The 23180-nt window shown below is 32.0% G+C and overlaps 1 protein-coding gene across 1 annotated transcript in view; it reads left to right on the forward strand.

Annotated features, from left to right (window-relative positions):
• The window catches only part of LOC131847533 (klaroid protein-like), a 36161-nt gene extending 14784 nt beyond the window's left edge, over positions 1-21377 (forward strand). The window contains exons 4-12 of the mRNA XM_059197112.1: positions 2037-2192; positions 6885-7089; positions 8139-8334; positions 9737-9843; positions 10547-10670; positions 15426-16034; positions 16573-16743; positions 17283-17395; positions 19993-21377. Of these exons, the coding sequence (XP_059053095.1) occupies positions 2037-2192; positions 6885-7089; positions 8139-8334; positions 9737-9843; positions 10547-10670; positions 15426-16034; positions 16573-16743; positions 17283-17395; positions 19993-20271 (1960 nt within the window). The 3' untranslated portion in view covers positions 20272-21377. The remainder of the gene's footprint in view (positions 1-2036; positions 2193-6884; positions 7090-8138; positions 8335-9736; positions 9844-10546; positions 10671-15425; positions 16035-16572; positions 16744-17282; positions 17396-19992) is intronic.
• The last annotated feature ends 1803 nt before the right edge of the window (positions 21378-23180 follow it).

Below are 23180 nucleotides of genomic sequence, written 5' to 3' on the forward strand. Positions count from 1 at the left end.
GCACCCCAGACTCATCTAAATCAGTCTCCAAGCAGCTTGCTTTTTAAGCTATGTTTCGATTGTAGGATGTCGTTACTATTGTTCATGTATAGAGACGATGGTTACCTACTTACCTTCAAGATGACCGTCAGCTTCTTTTCTCTTAATATTACTGTCGGTACATTTTGTTCCAGAATGAACAGACTTGAGACCAGAATAGGATGCAACGAATCTGCTTGAATTCTAGCAAAATATTGTGGTAGTCCATATGTAACGTAACTTAACAAAAATATACAACGGTATTGTAAACGTTCCCCTTTTGAAATTGAAAGAGGTAATTTTTTTGATGCACGCGAACGCGCTGCCTTCGTAGCGTGCTCGTCACTCTAAAGATGGGTCAGTCGATGACCTTGTGTCATTCGTGTCGTAGTTTGTGGTTACTTGCCATCAGGATTACTTTCAACTTGTTTGTTTTTCATATTACTGTCATTATATTTTGTTCCACATCAAACAACAGACTTGGAACCGAAATTGGATCCGACGAATCTAGTTGAATTCTTGCTAACATTGCATTTTGCGTCTTATTAAGTCCCCCTTTTGAAGTCGAAAAGGGTAAATTTTTGACTGCACTCGCGCACGCGCTTCTTTAGTAGCGTGCTCGTCACTGTAAACATGGGTCAGTCGGTGACCTTATGTCATTCGTGTCGTAGGTTGTCCACTTAGCGACCTTGTTGACTATATAACTTAATTTGATATAACACATATAATCTTCTTAAAATGTTAATTTAATTATTAAATTTTAAATTAATATCGTTTACATGAATTAAGCCATCGTTTTTTAATATTTTATTAAATATGTTGTAATTAAATTTTTGACCTCATGTCTCGGTGTAGGAGGCAGACATTTTACTCAAATACCTACCTGTTTAGGTATATAAAAAATAATAAAGATAAATAATATTATATTTTTATTGTTACAAACACTAAGAATTCCATCCATCCTCTCACACAAACTTCCACGTTTATAATATTAATAAGATTATTGTTGCTGTTTCCTGTTTTTATTATGTGTTTATCTTCATTTTGTATCATATCATTTTAAAAATGTAAAGTGACAATAAAATTATTTAAAAGCGCAACACCCAAGTTTCTTGTTCATTCTTCTTGTGATGAGACAGCTTTCCGAATGAGCGGTAGATTGAAAAACGTGATGACTATTCTAACTTTAAAACACAGCGTCGTACAATACAATGAAAATTCAGATAAAATTTCATCATACATTATTTATTAGCTTAACTTAGTAGTTTGACGGATTTTATAGGTCATAATGTCGTATATACAATGTTTAGGGTTATAAATGACCAGGGTTGCCAACTTCAAAATACTTAACCTTGTAGGAACAAATGAAAAATCTGATAAAATCTCATACATCATTTATTAGCCTAAATCTCGTATTTATACAAGGTATAAAATCTACTTGTTGTTCAATATCCTGTTTGAACAAGTATTCTCATACGGTTAGCACCCCTGGATATGACATAAATGATTATAAATTACATGTAAGAATGAGGGTTACAATTAGGTATAAATGGTAGTTATTGGTTAACGTCAGTTACGCCCCACTGTTAGCTTGTTTGCGATGCCTATTACTATAAAATATACACCATCAAAACGATTGTATACATTATATAAACGGGATATTTACCATGGTAACAATATTGATGAGCTCCCGGTATTTGGACGCTGTTTAAAAAATAGTTTTATGTTAAAAGATCACGAACAGAATCACCACTTCAATGTGTTGTAATCAAGACTGAAACCGGAATACTTTATGGTTACTTATCTGTGCTAATATTGTAATTGCGAATATATAATAATGTCTGTCTGTTATGTTTTTCCTATTCCTGAAAAGGTCATTGATGGACAGACGGACACTTTCGCATTTATAATATTAGTATATGCTAAAATTGTCAACACTAACTGCAATGGACACTTGTCATGACTGAATCGTTATATTTCCCTTGACTTCTTCATAGTAAAAAAGTTGTTTGTCGCAGGTCCTTCCGAATCGGCAGTCCGGCTTACAGCAGCAATTCAACGGAAGTCTCTTTCGCGGAGCAGGCGCTAGCCGACACCAGCACCTTGCTGGAGAGGGACCCCACCCCTGAGCATCTGCCTTCAAGACTTTACAAGATGGCTGGAGAATATTGGAAGTAAGTTATTTTTAATTTGCATTTCATATTTTTACAAGTCTTCTACAAAATGTTTTTTTTTTCGGACTAACATTTGGAAATTTTGAAACCTATTACCTCCTTCTCTTCTTGTGCATGCTCAACTATTTTATTCTAGCCTGTTTTATCCCGCTCCAACCACCCCTTTCATTATATTCTTCTATAAAATGTTTAAATTGACAACTACAGTTCGTGTGGGAAATATGTTTATTTTTACCCTTACAAACTCATACAAAGTCATTTTTGCGTGCTATATTTTCTTTTTTTTTTCGTCATACGGAACCCACCGTTAATCTTCAAGTTGATATAAAAATATAGATAAATTGGTACGTTCTGTCCTGTTCTCAACTTTTGTACTTAGCAATACATTTAATAATTCATATTAATTTGATTTTTTTTTAAATGCCATGATGGTATGTTTTATAAGATGGTCATAAATATTGGAGATGTGCTTTATCGAATATTTAGTAGTTGGACAAATACAGTAAAGAGCGTTTGCGTGTTGAACAAACATTAAGTGTTCCGTGTTCATACATTAATAGATTAATTCGATTCCTTCTGTTATATATTTCATAAGCTTCCCTAAACTGTTTATGTCATGTATCAGGTATAATTTTTGCATTATAGTGTGGAGTACAAATAGTTTTAATTTTGTAACCTCCACGCATAAAATGGAAATTTATAGGTCATTTGTTTGTCTGTCAGATGTATCCGTTTTTATACTGTATAATTAATATAATACCTATAATATTAAGGAATCACATACCTATATATTAAACCAAATTATTAGGTATAAATAATAAAAAATATATATATAAATAGTGTCCATGAGACTGAAGATTTCCTATGATTGAACAAAATTGATAATATAATAACCCTGGACAATTCACTCAGCAACATCCTGTACCACGCTAAGCAGAGCTTGTGTTATGAGTCCGCAACCACACATATATACATACATATATAAATATTTACCTACACAAATACATATAAGACTCTCAGACCAATACAAACTATGTATCATTCTAAGTTCTAAGTAGTATAATATATACATACATATACATATATTTGTGAGTTTGTCTTGGTATATATCTACCATTAATGTACCTTCTTTTATATTTTATTCTTTTACAAATGAAACTACAAACATAAACTGTACATCATAATTCGTGGCTTCCCGCCAAATTGTCCATTATTTTTTTTTTTTTGTCGAAGGTAATTTAAAATAACGTATCAAGTAATACCGAACTTTCGTTAAAATGACTAGTTAACCAGCTGGCTTGGATAACTAAATGACATTGTGATAATTTTAATGTGATTTGTGAATTTTTTATTAATTTGTGACGAATGTTTTATAACTAACTACGAATGGCTAAGATAGTGACTTGTGTAGATGTAGAAACGACTGAAAATGTATTGACATTAAGGTATGTTCAAAATTGAATAGGTATATAAGGTATTCAAGGAAGTGATTTACATTAAAAACGATTTACATTATGCTAAAATTTCAAAGAAAGAGAAGGATTTTATATTTAAAAAACTAAACTCCGATAACACTGCACCGTTGTGAGGAATTCCTTCAGTTATTTGTTTTTAATGGGTGATAATGGAATGCACCTACCTGCGCTAACTATATACGCTGGCAGGGCATCAATGTAGGTACAATGAAAATTAAGTCAGATCAGTTAGTCTATTATGAATAATTTGCCACAATAGTTTTCAGGGGGACGCGTGGAGGTCGATCTGATGTCAGAAATGGGTACTAATTACTAATAATATAGTTCTACTCATTGTTTCACTATTTGAAACATATGTTATTGCAGAGTGATATAAGCTAATATATTGTGTTAATATATACGAACCCACAATGTTATGAAAACTCAATCCACTAACTTATTAACCACTAACTACTAACAAAATAATTGCTCTCTCTCTCTTTATAATATTAGTATACCTAAGCATAATTATAATCAAATTTATTTTGCGATAAATATAGCTCTACATGAGATTTTGAAAAATAATGTCCCATTATGTTTTACCTCATTAGGCCTAGAAAATATAAATTAGTTAAAAATTAATATTTATTTATCAATAATCCTCTTGAAAGCTCCTTTATGTCGTACATACATGCATTGCCATGTGTGATATACATATTCTGTTGAAAAGCTGTAACCGAAATAGTAAAAGCGCAAGACAGTACCAGGGCTCAGGGCATGGCAATAATGTGTTGTGCTATATTTGTACTAACGTTGCATGCAAATGTCATACTGAAGCGCTAACGTTCAGTAAAATGTGTGAAACATTCTAGCAGAACACTTGCAATAATAATAGTACATTATTGTATGATTTCTGATAATTATGAGATTAATATCTGTGTGGAATTATAGTGGTTTTGCTAAGAACATTTGAACGACTGTGTTTATTTATACTGTGTATTTATATATAGGTAACTCGCGACTTGGTTTTTGATTAAAATGATGTTAGTATTGTTTTTATTTGAGTGAATAAATGAATTATCTTATCAAAATGTTGTACGGACTAAGAAGTTTATAAATTGAATTGTATTTTTGGTATGTTAAATTTGTTTGCTTGAACAGATTTATAAATAATTTTTATAGCACACACAATACATTAATAATATTAATTATAGTGATCCTTATAATATAATTAATATCATTACTGGATATTGAAATATATTTTATTTAAAAAACATAAATAATTAAATTTCTGTGTTTCATGGCATGTAGTTAGTATGTTGAAATGAGTCTGTGCTTTATCCAAATGATCGGTTTGTTTAACTCGTTTTATTCTATCTATGAAGTATGAATTTTTCATAAATTAATTAGATAATATTAAACTCGGGGCAGTAGGGTTGAAAAATAATAATATAAAATTAATAGTCATATAAAATATCTTATATGAAAAAAAAACTTTGACCTATATTACAATAATAACCCTAAAAATAACCTTCAAATCAAAATCTCTGATAAATTGTACCTTAGAACCACTTGTACTAAAAATCAACTGCATCATAATTCATTCATTCTTTTAGGAGTTACGATGCCACAGACAGACACACATATCCGCCAAATTTATAACAGCTCTCTTTTTGTGTCGAGGTTTAAAATACAATGTGTATATCACATAATAATAACAAATATATAGAACAGCATGCCTCCCAATCAATTATTAAAGTTTGACCAAGTTTTTCCTTTTCGAGATACAGTAGTTTTAGTGTTTCAGTGACTCATTAATTATATATAGATATAGCTGCAATTAATATACACATATATTGAAATTTCCGTGTCAATGTTAGTATGTAAGGTGTGTTGTGGGACGACTGTTGTATTCTGCTCCAGTTATGTGGTCGTTCAAGTATGAAGAGCACAGATGTGATACTATTACGAGGTATTTGATAATATTCGTAACAGTTAATTATATAACACCTATTGAAAATATACCTAATTTTAATATATTTGTAAATTTCTCATTATTTTGTATATTTATTTTTAGAAATGTTTGTATAGTATTAAAACTAGTATTCGTATTAAATCAATATATATAATAATTTAGAGTTCGTATTAAAACTAATTTTAAGTTATTATATATATATTGATACGTCACGGTTTTGTATTCAGTAGAGGCTTCTAAAGGAAAGCTATTAGAGACTGAGAAGTAATCCGTCAATAAAGTGAATCATACTTGTTATTAGCTTAGTGCCAAATGATAGATTACTGACATAATTCAAATGATTCGTTTTTCTTTTTGCTGTGTATAAGGCACCACCTGTTCTATCTAAAAATCAGGTAATCTCTCTAAATTAAGTTTAAAAGTTATTTTAATTATAATGAATTTGTACTATTTGGTAGTTCGTATTAACTTAAAATTGACAAATTCTACTCTATAATAGGTACGTTTGTTGGTTATTGTTCTTTGCTAAAATTAAATTTCTAATGAATGGTAAATTGGAAAAATTTGTGTTGAAACTTCACTTTATTTGAATAAATAAATATAATATTCTATACTCTTCTGATTAAACTTAATATGAAGTACCTGTTTGTGTTTCCTCGTAGTCAAGGATATTTAAATTATCAATTGTTTTCTATAAATATATATTGTGTATTCCATAAATACCAATAGTACATGTGTGCCTTTACTGTGACATGTATTAAACTTGAAATAACAAAATTTCACATTTTAAGAATACAAATATATACGCCATATTCCTAACAATATATACGGAAAGAACTGACTGCCTAATCCTTATACTTGTATACCTCTTGTCACTCTCATAACGACCCTTTGACATACGTACGTGACAAAATAATTAACCATATCTTTCATACTTTTGTACTTATTTATTTTCAAATTGACATGATACCAGCTCGAAAATGGCAAACATGCTGACTGCCTGTCTGATGGAAAGCCATAAATGTTATATATCATTTAAATATGATCAGCATTACAAGTATCATAAAATATGTTATATTTGCGTTTCCATTTCAGTGGATTAAATTGACATGACCCTTGAACATTTTTGTTTGCGAGACTACTTGCATAGAAATAGTTGAGACCGAGGCACCAATGCAGACGTCATCATAACAGAATCTCATGAATCTGTCTTGTATAATGAATTACGTGAAAAGCATTTAATGTTTTTTTGTATTTTTCCAGCAAATACCCCAAAACGGACTACACGTATTCGCCGTTGTCAAAAGACCGCGTGGAACTCGCACCCGGTCAAGTGGCCGTCCCGAACATGTCTCGGCGGTCACTGTCGCAGTTCCGTACGCAGGGGCCCAACACGTCCGTGGACGAGATGGATCGGCTGACTGGCACCGCTATATGGAAGACCAGCACGCTCAGGAAACGGTATACGGTGAGTAAATATTTTAATTAAACTAGCAATATGTATGTATGAAGGGAAAATTTAATCAAATCAAATCCAAATTCATTTATTCATGTAGGATATTTTAGCCACCTATGAAAGTCAAGTTTTTGTATTAATATATTTTTTCCCTACCGTCCAATATACAGTTTAGTTACAGTGAGAACCGGCAAGAAACGCAATTCAATATATTTTTTTAAAGTCAGTTTGTTTACATTGTTAACTTATGCCTAACATTAAATGAAAATCCATAAATATGAAACTATTGCCATACACGTTTGTATTAAAGAATGCTATTTTTTTGCGTGCATTGAAAGTATGTTTTCTGTCAAAATAATGCAACATATAGAATAGATTATAACAATATGAATTATTTTGAAAAAAAGTAAATAGCATGGAGTTAGATAAAATTCATGGAAAGACATCATTACACCCCAAGACATTAAAAAAATAGTGGTTAGTATATTTACACACAGTGATTGCACAATGGTAGAAATTTGACTATAATTAATTTACTAATTATATTATTAATATAATTAATTTTACTATAATATTACGTAATACTCTAGACAAATAATATTAAATACAAACAATATTAATCTATTCTCAATTTGACCGCAGACTTTAACAAAAAAACAAAAGAGTATATATGCATGTGTGTGTCATACACAAATACATAGTAGTGTGTGTAATGTTTTTTTTTATTGATTTAATATATTTTATGCATAATTTTAAAACGACATTAGTACTCTGCAGTCCTCTGTATAACTACAAGTGTGTGAAATTTCACCCTCCGTCCGCACAATTTTCGTAAAAAGGGGTACAAAGTTTTAGCTTCATGTATAGATTAACTCGCTGTGCCCGCTGGTTCACCCGCGTGAAATTTATAGCCTAAATGTTGTTCTGATATATAAACTACATTTCTGTAAAGTTTCATCAAAATCCTTTCAATACTTTTTGCGAGAAACAGTAACAAACATCCATCTATACACATAAACTTTCGCGTTTATAATATTAATAAGATTGGTTTCAATTCACAGACAGTGGACAGTTCAGACGATGAAGGTGCATATTACCGCGGCAACGGTGGGTACTCTCCGGCCGAGCAGCGGTGGTGGATCACTAGGTTTTTCCTCGCCATCATCACGACAATCACGACCACTGTCACCAGCACGTACAATAAGATCGTCGGTCCGTCGCACCGGTATCCGTACACCGATAGGAGGCCGGCTAAAGGTATTTAATTATTTCGTCTCTAAAAGTACTACATAGGTAGACTTGTTTTACGAAAATCTAAATATATATAACTCAAAGGTGACTGACGTAGTGATCTATCAATGCACAGCCCAAACCACTGGACGGATCGGTCTGAAATTTGGCATGCAGGTAGATGTTATGACGTAGGCATCCGCTAAGAAAGGATTTTGATTAATTCTACCCCCAAGGGGATAAAATAGGGGATGAAAGTTTGTATGAAACTTTGTCAATTTTAAACCAATCGGGCTGAGATTTTGCAAGCATAAAGCTACTATGATGTAGGCATCCCCTAAGAAAGGATTTTGATATATTCCACCCCTAAGGGGATAAATTAACGCGAGCGAAACCGCGGGTAAAAGCTAGTATAGTATATTTTTAGACATACATATTCATACACATTTACCTATTTTATTACTAACGACCCAAAGTCGATTAAGAATATCTATTCTTATGAAAATAAAATATAGTCTAAATTACTCACTAATAATGTATATAGTGGCGCTCATAAAATTATAAATACAATAAAGTTCGACAACACAATTACGCATTTATTAACTGGTCACGGAGGAAATAGGTCGTACCTGCACAGATTTAAAATAATAGACTCCGATCACTGTCCGTGTGACGATGAAACACCGCAGTCTGTGATACATGTCATAACGGAATGCCCCATGTTTAATAGAAAAAGATATCATTATGAAAATTTACTAGATATTGAAATAAAATTAGAAAATTTCCCAAAACTAATGACAGATAAAGGTGACAGACAAATATTTTTAGAGTATGCAACAGGAGTCCTGAAAACCATAAGTAATACAAATAAGTAAGTGTTACTATTTATGTACAAAAGAATGAATGTTAAAAAAAAATTCTATAGTGGCTACAAAGAAGGAGATTTAGAAGAGTATATTTGTGCACCATTTTTATATTTTAGTAGCGACCCACCTCAACTTTGTACTAGTATTTCAATCAGTTTTTATAAAATAGTAATCAGTTATACACATAAATCTTTATCAGTTGTTGCGGTTTTCACTCGTTGATTAATGAAAAGCTTTAAAATTTGTTCATTCAGTAGTTTTTGAGATTACTGCAAACATACAGATAGGTTCAGTTGGGGACTTAGTTTTATAGTATGTATAGAAGAGTTTTTTAGAATACTAAAAAAACTAGACAAACTAATATAGTTTGTCTAGTTTTTTCTGTTTATAATATTACTATAGATTTCTAAAAGTAGTTAAACTAGAATTACACTAATTGGTAATATAGAACTTGTACATGTATATACATTTTGTACTTTATTTACTTATACATAGGTAATATAATTTTATAGAGGTCATTGTAATTATATTACCTATTAAAATGATTCTCTTTCTTGTTCTAGCTGGCATCTTGTCACAGGCGGCCTCTGTAGCGGCAGCTCCGTTTTACTGGATTTATACTTTGATCAAAACAATAGTTACCACCACTGTTACCACTGTTACTGAAACTGTAAGTAATATTATTGTATAGTACAATATAATGCTTTGTAGCCGAAGTTATAGTGTGTAGCAGTGGCCATACAACGCACACAAATCCTTGGAACGGCGAAGTCGGTCTGTGAAGTATGAGACACCAAGAGCCTTCTGCGCTTGTGGAATGAGATGGTTGCTTTAGTAGTCTAGCATCTACAAGTACAACTGCCCAGATGAGAGGCTCAATGCGGATAATACAGTCCATATTACATTACATTACATTACATGTACAGTACAATATTTATTGTATGTACCACTTTTATCACAAACTAGCTAACAGACACAACTCTATTAACTATTTTTTTATTTATAACTTTTTTAATTACAGCTTTATTAGTCGTATCGTGATGGTATATAGCCTATAGCATTATATGGTTGGGTAATATAAATATAATATATATTGATGACAGCATAGTTCAAGAAACTACACTATATTTATAAACTTATATTTCTAACAAATAAAAGATTACATTTTATTCAAATCAATTAATCATTTTTTGTTACTATATTATTTCTCCAGATAACGCCAAACCATGTCGGCCAGAGTGAAAAGTACACGTCGTACAACTACCAAGCGAAAACTGTGGCCAAATATTTATAAACTTATATTTCTAACAAATAAAAGATTACATTTTATTCAAATCAATTAATCATTTTTTGTTACTATATTATTTCTCCAGATAACGCCAAACCATGTCGGCCAGAGTGAAAAGTACACGTACAACTACCAAGCGAAAACTGTGGCCAAACAACGTAGGTGGCCCTGGTTCCTACTCTTGCTGTTACCACTCATCGGATATGGTTGTAAGTATACAGATAAAATTAGCATTTATATCTAATATAATAATAATATCTCAGGAAACTTAACACATCGCCTATCAAAGTCGAAAGCTAAGTACAGCGTGTGTTATGGGTACTATACAACTGATAGAAATACTTAGAGTATTTTTTTTTTGTAAATACATACATAGAAAACATATAATCAATCATATACATGAATACAAATTTTTGTAGCATATGAGGAATTGAACTCGCGGTCGTTGGTAGTAAAATTTACTAGACCAGCGAGGCCATCAATCAAAATCTATTTATTTTAATATAAATTATCAAGGTGGACTAAAAATTCGTCTGCATGAGTATTTCTGTCTCACCTATTTAAGCCGCCAAGCAGCTTGCATTGTAATCTGTCTCCGTTATTGGTACATAAAGTAATTATAGTAATTAGAGCCATAATATCTTAGTCTTCATGAAGTATGACTGTTTGTATCTGTCTGGGTGTTTTGTTATCTATATCATGTATGTATTTCCAACAAGGAATGTATCTATGTATATATTGTCTAGTACCAATAACACAAGTTTTGCTTAGTTTCGCACTAGATGACGCTGTGTGAATTGTTCAGAATGAATATTATTTATTATTAATGTAAGAAAATATGTTAAGTCAACAATTAATTTCAGCACACTATACCTATGAGAATTGGGATCATCTGGTCATGCCAAACTTGACCGATTTCCAATTAGATTTGTCCGAATTCTCTGCTTTGAATCTACCGACCTTCTCGCTGCCGAACATCACAAATCTGAACGTCTTTCCAAATCTGACATTGCCAGATATAAATATAACTCTGCCAGATATACGAGACAATTTGCCAGAGGTGACGAAAACGTATAAAGAATATAAGGATATTGTTCAAAATAGAATGGCAGATGCATCGGATTATGCTAAAGTCGTAGTAGACAGTTGCTATGAAGAAATGCGGCGTTTTTGGCGTGGCGTAGTGGGATGATTGATAATACATCTCCTGTTATGTTTCAGTACAAATGTTTACATGTTTGCATTTAGAAAACATGAAAATATACACTCTGTTGAGGTTTTTAGTGATAAATTTATAATAAGAACAAATATATATTTTATAGAAGTAATAATTATTTTTTGATAAATTTAATTCATATCATTCAATGCCTATGACAGTATTTTTAATTAAATAAGGTTGTTACATATTTTTTTTATATACGAGTCGGTTGTTCAATAATAATATTTATATTTGAATAAATAATAGTTCCATTTATAAAATATTTTAAACTATGAGTTGAATATATTATTTTATTGTAGGATCTATATTATTTTAATTATGTAGTTATTTTCTAAATGCGAACATATTTTTAAAGACTCTCACAAAATTAACGAGCGACAGTAGCAATCATTTATAGCTATTATTAGTAGCTATCCTTTTTACAAGTTCTGGCACATATAAATATGTTTTTTTAAATAAAAAGTACTTTGTAAAAGATCTGCTTCATTTAAAGATCAGCTTGCTTTGTAAAATGTATTTCAGTTAAAGGGTGCTCATAAGATAGTGAAGGAGATATAGCATCTTCGTCCGGAATGCCACCGCATAAGCTGTATCGAGGGCGTCACATATAACCGTAGTGCTGTTCATGTATATAGGCGACGGTTCCCACTTACCGTCAGCATATTTGCCATCCCAATTATATAAAAAAAAGTTTTAGGTAATATGTTTCCTGATTCTGATTGAATGGATATAATTGAAATCTACTGTTCTAAACTGTTTTTATACATGTATATAATGGACTATTACTATAGAATTATGTATTTGTAGTAATGTATTTAAATAATTAATATTATATGGTCATCATAGTCCTCCTTGTTTGTGAGAGTTTTAGTAACACAAAATACATCGGTACTTAATCTTTTACACATTGGTGTGTAAATATTTTTCCTATAACATAACAAGTGATTTATTAATTTTAGGTTGTATTATTCATAAGAGTGCTATATTGATGTATTAAAATACATACTAAAACAATTTCTATTTTCCTTATTCGTTGCAAAAATCACTACATAAAGTCTAGTTATAGGTTTATCCTTATGTATTATTAAATATATATAATCCCTTTACTTATAAAAACGATTCGGTCTCTATGTAATATTTAAAAATAAATTTAACATTAAATGTCAAATTAATTATTAAAACCTTAATGATTTTCGTAATGTATGATGTAAGTAACATATAAGTAACGGGGTTATAATTAAATATTATATGTTCATGAATAATTTTATTATAATATATAATTTATATAATGATGTTCATCACTATTTTCATTCCGTATAGATTTATTAGAATTATTATTACTATTCAGAATAAGTGTAAATATTGTCATTTTAATTGTTGAAATTTTTTATAATCGAATTGGTAACACAGAAATCTAAATAAACCTTTATAATTAGGTTTTTCAATTGAAAACTCGTGTATAAATAAAAAAAATTATACACGAGTTTTCAATTGTTTAAACAAAGAAAAGTAAATAATTAATCAATGACAATATTTTCTACTTGGTGCGGCGGTGGCTATGATCTAGCCTTCTTCGATGGACTATATTGTTGTATAGGAAACTGGCTGGTCGTATATGAATGACTTACCCTACTTCAATGTGCTTGTTCTTCAGTGGGCCCACACGGTTACGGGAATCTCAGGAATTCACTCAGGTTGATTACAATTATTAAGACATGCGTGCGATATGCGTGCAACGTGCGCGCGCGGCGAAAGCTATGACATCACTGATTATTGAATTAGCCGGGAGGGGTGTCAATGCACAAGACAAACCAGGTACGCATCGCGTTTGGCGTAACCATGCCCCCCGCCTTGACATAATGTCAAAGTAAAATTAACAAAAAAAAAAAATAAAGGAACTACACAATTGAACCTTATTGCGAATGCGACAAATACAAAAAACAAGAAAGAAAAAATACAAAAAATATCAAATGCGGAATTTACTAAATAAGAAAAATGCAAAGGATTTTAACTTAACTTATTAACCTATTATAAATGCGTACTACCTATCTTATAGAATACATATTATTGCAAAGGCAATGGACATAATTTTACCACTGGCCTTTGAAAAATACCAGCCTTTGTTTTGACTGAGGCAACGCGAATAATGCCATCCTTACCCTTATAAACTCGTGTTATAAGACCAAGAGGCCAATGTAATGGAGTTAAATTCTCCTGCATAACAACTACTATCGTGCCTTCCTGGATAGGAAAGGCCGGCGTGTTCCATTTGCGTCTCAATTGCAACGTATGCAAATATTCCCGATGCCACCTCTTCCAAAATGATTGAACGAGTTGGTCTAAAAGCTCGTGTCGTTTCAAAAGATGAGGAATGGCGTCACTTACGTCATGTGCTGGGAAGTGTTTTAGCGGTATAGTATTAAGAAAATGAGCAGGTGTCAATGCTTCCAGGTCCGACGGATCTGAACTTAAGACGGTCAATGGGCGAGAGTTTAATAGCGATTCTATTTGTGTAAGAACAGTCGTAAGTTCTTCAAAGGTTAAAATTTGTAGCCCAATGACTTTACTTAGATGGCTTTTGACACATTTTATATTACTTTCCCAGCATCCTCCAAAATGCGGTGCGTTAGGAGGGATAAGGGTCCATTTAATTCCATTAATATATGTACTTTGACTATGCTTTAATTCTTACTGTTAATCATACTGGAGTCCCCCTCAACTATGTACCTTGAAATGTGGTAAATGTGCCATAAATAATATTATATTTTGTTAAAAAACTATTTGATTTTGATTCAATATAGATTTTACAATTGTGTTCAAAATATTTTTAAAGACCTAGTCATATATATATTATTTTTTCATTATAACATTATTGCTTTAAAAGTCTGCTCGATTCTAATCACATTTTTAATTTAGACTGTTTTATTATATTCTTAGTTAATACTATGGTTTGGGTAATTTTAATTTATGCACTAAGCAAATATATGTCAGAAAAATGAAAAAATAAGTTAGGTAATAAAAAACCTATTTGTCACAAACCAAAAATGTGTTAACCCTTATTTCTTTTAGTAACGTAGGGTACTATTTAAACTAATTTATTTTGCGTAAGGGTTAAGGAGTAATTATTTTAATTAAGTAAATGTTTGTAATAACAACGGGCCCAACGATTTGATGTTTATAACGATGTACCTAATTTATGTTTTCAATATAATATAATATGTTAAGTAATATTCATGTGCAATTAACAATTAATAATATTACAAATGTATGTACCCGGCCTAATTTCTATTCAAATTAGAGCTCTTACAGACTTCTACCTTTTTATATTTAAAGCAACAATGTAGACGGCAGTGGAACAAAGAACGTCGTCTGTAAGAGATGTGAAATGTAATATGTTTGTCAGCAGTGCTGTTTTATTTTGATTTCATTATATTTTCTACCATGCAACATGTCTTTCTCTCGCATCCATTCCCACATAATTCTTCCCTGTAACAAAATTATTGGCATTAAATTCCGGGGAAGGATAGAGATACAAACATCACCTATAAGAAAGTGGACGTACTGTGACACGCTACACTTTTAGGTGAGTGGAAACCAGCTTATTTCATTATCATTTCACTCTGTCCTTCCCTGTCGTTTAAATTAATTCTTTTATTATTATTTTTTTGTTTTCAATATCAAAGGCACTGTGTGGGAAGGACAGAGATGTAGAGGACTCGTATAAAATAAATATTTTTATTTACAGGCTATCACTACTCGGATTATATTCTACCTCAAGAAAAACCAGTCATCGTTGACACTTACAAGTCACCCCAAATAATACAAGATGTGGATCTTTCGAAGCGGATGGCAGCTCTTGAGGATTGGGCAGTAAACGTGGATTCTAAACTGAAACTATTCGACCACAGATTATCCAAATTTGATAACTTAGAAGCTCAAATCGAGCAGTACTCAATCAAATACTTGCGTCAGAATTTTATTAATATATTCAACTTGGCTGATAACAGTGAGTCAATCGGAGCTAAATTGAAAGATTACTTTGATAAGCATTATATTACGAAGGAGCAGATGCAATTGATGAGTCAGGAGATACACGAGAGGTTGATTAGCTCTTGGAAACCAGAGATGGATGAAGACAAGATTCGTAGTATCATCCAGGATTACTTGGCGGTATTCGAGCGACATCAGATGGAGCTGATAGTGGAAAAATTAAAGGAATATGTGAGGGAAGTGCAGGTGCATCGTGTGGAGACAGGGTTCGACGTGGAGGCTGTGAAGAAAATTGTCGCCGGAATGCTCAATATATATGATGCAGATAAAACAGGCTTAGTAGATTATGCTTTGGAATCTGCAGGTAAATTAAATTTTATGTCAATATAGGAAGATATTAAAAAGTTGAATAATCAATTAGTAATTTCGCATATACATTTGTGATTATTGTATACACGTAAACGTACACCATTTCATTATATGTATGTATGTATTTCAGAGGTAAACTGGAAAAAGTAGTCTGCGTGGGTAATTCGATCTCTTCTTTTGTAGCCGAACTTGTTACTTTGTAAACTGTATTTCAACTGTAGGGTGCAGATTAGGCAATGAAATTGCAGGATAAGAGGCATGAGATCTCAGTCATCTGGAATGACTACGCATGATCATTTATTTCGCCGTTATCATGTGATACCCATGATACTATTACGGGTATCACATGATAACGGTAAATTAAATTTATTATCTATGTGTGTACCATATCATTCAAATACGACCAATAGTTTTATCGTGATCGAGTAACAAAAATCCATCCATCATCACAAACTTCAGTTATAATATTAGTATAATTTAATTTAAAATTATTTTTAAACATATGACATTAACGTTTAAATTAAATCGATTAGGTGGTCAAGTGATATCGACGAAATGCACGGAACTGTACCAGATCAAAACGAAACAGTACTCGATCCTAGGACTGCCGGTGTGGTGGGTGTATACGTCGCCGCGATACGCGCTGTCGCCGGGCGCGATGCCAGCAGAGTGCTGGGCCTTCCAGGGCTTCCCAGGATACTTAGGTAATTGGTCAAACTAGGCCACACATATCAAATCATAAATAATTTATCAGCTGCCTTTAGACGACACATTCATTCACGCGCGATCAGGATCGTGCGCGATTTAGCGCGTTAAATCGCGTGCGATTCATTTTATTATTTTTTGTTATTTCACTGTCACGCGTGATAGCGCATATGTTCTAAGTCGTACCACTTTCTTTTACTTTTTTTTACACAGATTTTATTTTCCACATTTTAAGATTTGTAAATTATCAGTAACTCTGTAATTATGTCTTTGCTCTATAATCAGATGTCCTCCGTTTTGCAATATAATTTAATTATATATAAAATTTTAGTAAAATAGACATAAAATGCGCTAATGCAGTCACGATTGTAGAACGCATTCCTGCTTCTTACTCGTTCTCTTTGTCTACATTTAAATACACATTGTTTTCTGCGTGAAAGTCGATTCCCGTATAAATTCAGTTATTCATATACGATATTTTAGCCGCTTCTCAACGTCAAGTTTTTTGTATTAATATTTTTTTTTATTTCATTTTCAGTTGTTCGTACGTACGCCGTAATTGAAATAACCGGCTTCTCAGTGGAACACATGTCTCGGTTGCTGGCCATGGATGGGAAGATTGAGTCTGCACCTAAAAACTTCTCTGTATACGTGAGTTGATTTCTGTTTTGTATAGCACTATATCAATTATTTTATTTAAAACTAGCTAACGAGCAGAACAGTTTTTTATTCTTATTTTTTATTACGACTTAAAAAAATACAAAAAGCAATATTTAGACTATGGTATTATTAAGTATTAAGAGTATACAAAAGACTTGAAAGAAAAAGACTTAAAAGATTGTTTTATTTATACGTATAATTAGTAAGAATCACGGGATCTTACACGGGAAATCAGCAAATAAATATAAAACGTAGTAAGATCCCGTGATTTTTACTAATTATACGTATAAATAATGACCGCGTCAAGTTTAAAACAGTATTGTTTTATTTTCCACGTTTTTATAAAATTTTTCCTTCCAGACACGCTCCTGTTAAATCACGTTACGATCTTATATATAGTCTTCCTTGATAAATGAGTACTAAAAGCATTCTCAATATTAGATCATTAGTACCGGAGATTCCCCGAATATCCAAACTCACACTCACACAAACTTTACCTCTTTATAATATTAGTGTACATTTATTAAGGTATATACCAAAACTCCGGCTTAAAACTATCATACTCTCTTGCTTCCAGCTAACCTTTGGGTTTCTAATACAATTTGTTTCTCCATTAACGGTCATATTTGCCATATATACAGGCATTGATACTTTGCATTCGAACGAATTCAAAGTTAAATAACTTTATTACTTTAAAATAAATTTTAATTATGTTTTTCAATATGAAAGCCTTTATTATAGTAGATCATACGGCATCTTCTTGGCCATGCCTTTAAAGCTCGGTTGATCATTATTTGTGGGATTTTCTTGACCTCTTCCCGTAAAGTCTTTTTAAGCGACAATATTGTCTTCACTTTTCGCTTGTTCATTCGCCTCTTCAGATATCCCCAACAAAAATCCATAGGAGCACAATCAGGACTGTTTGGTAGCCATTGATGAGATGGAATGAAAAATTCTGCTTGTCTTAAGGAACTTTTGGGTCTTTTTTGACATATGACTTTTAGTTGATGGAAGACACATAATATGTCGAATATATAGACTTTATGTAGTAGTCTGTATTGATCTTTGCACCGGGTGTCACAAATCTGAGAGAAGTACAATTTGCCGAAATGCCCAACCATACCATAACACCCTTAGGATGTGACTGTTGTTGGTATACGTCTAGGTCTTTGCGAGTTTGTCCTCTGGATTTGTACTGGAATTTCGACGATTACGGTTAGCAAGGTAAAACCATGCTTCATCAGTAGTGATGAACTTTTTCCAACGATTACATCTCAATTTCATATACATAGGCCAAGAACGGCAGTATCTCTTTTTCACCGAACCCGGACTCAATGCTTGTACTTTCGGTTTTTGGGCCAACTTTTTATTAAGTTTTTTGTCTATTTGATACCTCACAACATGTCTCTTCACTTTCAAGATATCGGCCATCGCTTGTTGTGTCGGAGGGTTTGGGTTATTAACCATAGTTTCCAGTTGTTTGAATTGGCGTTCCGTTAGTGGTGGTTTACGACCCGGCGGTTTACCCTTTGGCGTGATTTGGTTAACATTTTCACTTCTCTTCTTGATCTCAGTTATGGTACTTTAAGCAATTTGATTTTCAGACCTTTAAAGTGTTTTTTATTCTGACCACTTAACGGAGCTGTTCTGGCCACCATTTTGATTGTGATTGGTATTAAATTTAATATAAACAAAAATAGAGAATTCAATATTTATTTTTATATGAAACCTGATTACTAAGCTTTCATTATAGTTTTACAATTAACTATTGAATTCGTTCGAATGCAAAGTATCATATATAGATGACCTCGGTACTGTACAACATCGTAACTTGTAACAATTCCTTTTTCGAATCATGCGTTTGGTTTTTTAATGATGTAGGTTTTACTTTATATTTTTTACGTAACTGATATAGAAAACAAGGTAACGGGCCAAGGACCTATGCCACACGACAGCTAGCAGGAGTCGGCATTGCGAGCTATCTCACTGCCATGTCAGAATAAAAATAACTATATAAAATCCCCAAATATGATACTAGTTACAAAGTTAGGTTAAGCTATACGACTATAGTAACTGTTTAGACATGAAATTCATATTTATAGGCAGCTACTTTATTATTGACCATTTTATTTGTTCAATGTCGTATGTGTTTAGGATATAAGCTAACCGAGTTGGAATTATATATTTTTCCAAGTCCTAAAACAATATGAACATTCTGTTCTCTTGAGTGTGTATATTTTCATAGTGTAGATTTCAAATGGTTGTTTTATTAGCTTACTAGCTACCCGCCACTATGCACGCGTGTATTATAAACCTTCCTCTTGAATTACACTATTGTACAGGTTTGATATTTATTTATTTATTCTTTATGGCACTATTTAAAATATATGAACAATTGGCGAGCTCAATGCCATATAGTATTCTCTAGCCACTAACCATTGGGTAAAAAGAAAGCGGTTTAAGGGCAGTGTGAAAAGCCACTGTTGGTATTTACTTAACTTAGGTAATAATATATACGTTCTTTATTAAGTTAAATATAAAGTACTTACTATAAATAATATTATTGTAAATCTTTTCGCAAATTCCAGGGCTTGCACGGCGAAATGGATCCAGAACCTCATCTGTTCGGGGACTACATGTACGACGCAAATGGCACAGCGATACAGTACTTCCCTGTAAAATACCCTAAGACCACAAATATTGGAGGCGTCGACTATCCAGTCGCGTACGATATCGTGGAGTTGAGAGTCGAGAGCAATCATGGCAACCCTACGTACACTTGCGTATACCGGTTTCGTGTACATGGCAACCCACTCTCAGATATCAGGAGAGCTACAGAAGACAGTATCAAGGACAGTGAATCGTAGCGTCTCGAATAAAAAAAGAACTTAATGTACAGGTGAATTTACTTAAAGACGTTTTTGCGTTGGTAGTGTGTCCGGTCAGTGGATAAATAAATAAAGATAAACAATAAGCATTATAACTAATCGGTAACAAAATTAAAACAAAGAAAAATTCATATTTCAATATTTCACAAATGTTTTTATTATTTTATAACTTACTAACTTTTAATTGTGAATTTCATATACTCCAGTAAATTACAGTAGTAACCAAATCGAATCAAAAATCATGTTCATGCAGGATTTTTTTTATATTATGTATTAATATTTTTTCCCTATGTCCAATTCAGTATATAGATTCAATTGAGAAAAACTGGCAAGAAAATCAACTGAACTTCTTTTATCAAGCCAGTTTATTTACATTGAAATATATATTATAATAGAAACAAAAATGAAAATAATGTACTCGTTAATAATAAATTAATAAAAACAAAATGGCCTTGCATTTCTGATGTTACTTACAAGCGACCGATGCAGTAGTGTGATGTGTTGGCCCAAACTATTTTATTCCACTTTTGAACTGGATATACTACAAATTCAAAAACGTCTTTAAGTTGACTTACCTGTATTAATGAATATTGTGTTTTAAATTGTGAAACTTTAAAGTGTGTAGTGCGTTAACTCCTAAAAACGTCCATTTGAGAATGTTGTGTTCAAAATGAATTTGGAAGTGACCATTCCCGGATAATTATTAGCTCGTGAGAGCGAGGTGTGGCCTTATTTTATATTCGTTTTAATTTACTAACTACTAGAATGTAATAAGAGAGTACAAATCTGTTTGTTGACTACGTAGTGACTTACAATTATGTGCTTAATCAGTATAAGGACTTATAACGCACAATGACCACTAAATACGCTTAGTTGTAAAACTTGAGTACATTTTTATCAAAAATATATTTATTGATAGGTTTTAAACATATTTTTAAGTTTGTTATAAATTAAGATTCTGATTTAGTTGTATTTTTCTCAGGCATGTTGGACATAGTTCTAATAATGACTAGGTGTATAGTTGGCGGCAAATTTCTTGAACAAAACCATAGACGATAAAAATTGTTCGGTAGACGGATTTTTAAATTAGAATAGATTTACTACGCAAGTCATCGCGCATGCTGGATGCGCTGCATGGCATAAAATCATAATCAAGTTATCTGTATTTTATTTTGTATCTATAATTAAAGTATTAATTATTTCTTAATAGTTCCTCCATTTTGCGTATTTTTTTGTTTGTATAACAAACAAAAAAATACGCAAATTTTAAATAGTAACTTTTACACTCATTATAAATATCTTTATTCATGTAGGTCTAATACGGACTCTTATGATATGTCAAACCGTCAGTTTGGAGTTATTTCGAGCTAAGAACTGGCAAGTAACATATAGATAGAACCAGAAACTCATCGAAATATTCATGAAACAGATATCATGATATATTTGAATCATAAATTAAATATACAAAATTAGTTTTGTTACGATAAAATTTTGTAAATACATAGGTAAATTAAATAGCAATATATCAAATAGGCAGCAATCGAACCTGCACCTATCGAAAGTTGCGACTGCATATTTCGCCGCCTTAAAACCAGGTTGACGGTTTTTAAAAATTAACAAAATACAGACTGATATTCCCAGTGTTTGTAATATGGTAATTAACACAGTATTTTTAAACAGTAGCTAACGCCTTTAAAATCTTAACTGTCTCCAAAAATGAACCGACAATAATTATTATACTATCGCCCAGTTTTCGCCTAAATGAGCCGCGTCCAATTTTAGATTATTTATTAGGGACGCCCATGTACCACGTCACACCTATTTCATGATTTTTATCTCGTTTTTGTCACATTTGGTCACATTTGTAAAACCCTTGTCTATACCATGTGCGCTGTAGCATGGTGCGGGTGACTGTTTCGTTAATGTTTCGTTACACTCTTAAAAGTTGCCGCGATTTACAAATTATAACTTAGTATTTCAGCTGTACCACATTCGTAATATATTAAATCATTAATAACTGTATTAATTTAAATGTAGCAATTGTTAAATGTAAAATTAGTAACTGTCACCCGCACCATGCTACAGCGCACACAGTATAGTGTGATTGTAGATTTTGAAATGTGACGTTACAAAATTGAACCCTCCTTTAACATGTGACGTAATATATGGACAGCCCTTTATTTTTTAAATAGGATTAGAAACGGAACTAGTCTTACGTTATAAATATGCCAATAATTTTAAGCGTAGGCACTTTACAACTAATATAGTAAGTAGTGGCAACCCATCGTCCCTACTAACGCCCGATGAATCTTATTAGGTTTTAATATAGGTTAATTTAATGACAAATCTATTGGTCAATATATATTTGTACTCGAAATAGATATATTGTACTACAGCTGTTGAATTGTCCCTACCTTACATTCAAATATACATAAAATTTATGCATATCAACATGGAAGTATGTTCATCATTTGTAACTAATCTCAATAAATAGCTAATATAAAAATAAGTAAATATTCTTACAATTGTAAATGAGTGAACATATTTATTTTCAGTACAAGAATCTAGCTACTAATTTATATCTCATTTTTTGATGTTTTGAGTACAAATATGTTTGTCCCTATTATATTGTCTTCTTAGCTTTTTTTATACAAAGAATTGCACCAAATTGCACACGAGCGACTTAAGCTGCACTTATTTTGTACTGTATATATGTATGTATGTATGTGAATGTCGAACACAAAACGTTTACATAATTGTTTTTTTATCGTGTCAAGTTGTCCGATATTAAAAATAAATAGAAACAACAATATCACATAAAACTCTTTTCAGACATCATTATCTTATAAACTCTCACTGCATCGAAATATTAATGTAAAATTAAATAT

The sequence above is a fragment of the Achroia grisella genome, unplaced genomic scaffold (assembly GCF_030625045.1).
Source record: "Achroia grisella isolate CSIRO2021 unplaced genomic scaffold, CSIRO_AGI_Agris_v1 utg537, whole genome shotgun sequence".
NCBI classification, from domain to species: domain Eukaryota; kingdom Metazoa; phylum Arthropoda; class Insecta; order Lepidoptera; family Pyralidae; genus Achroia; species Achroia grisella.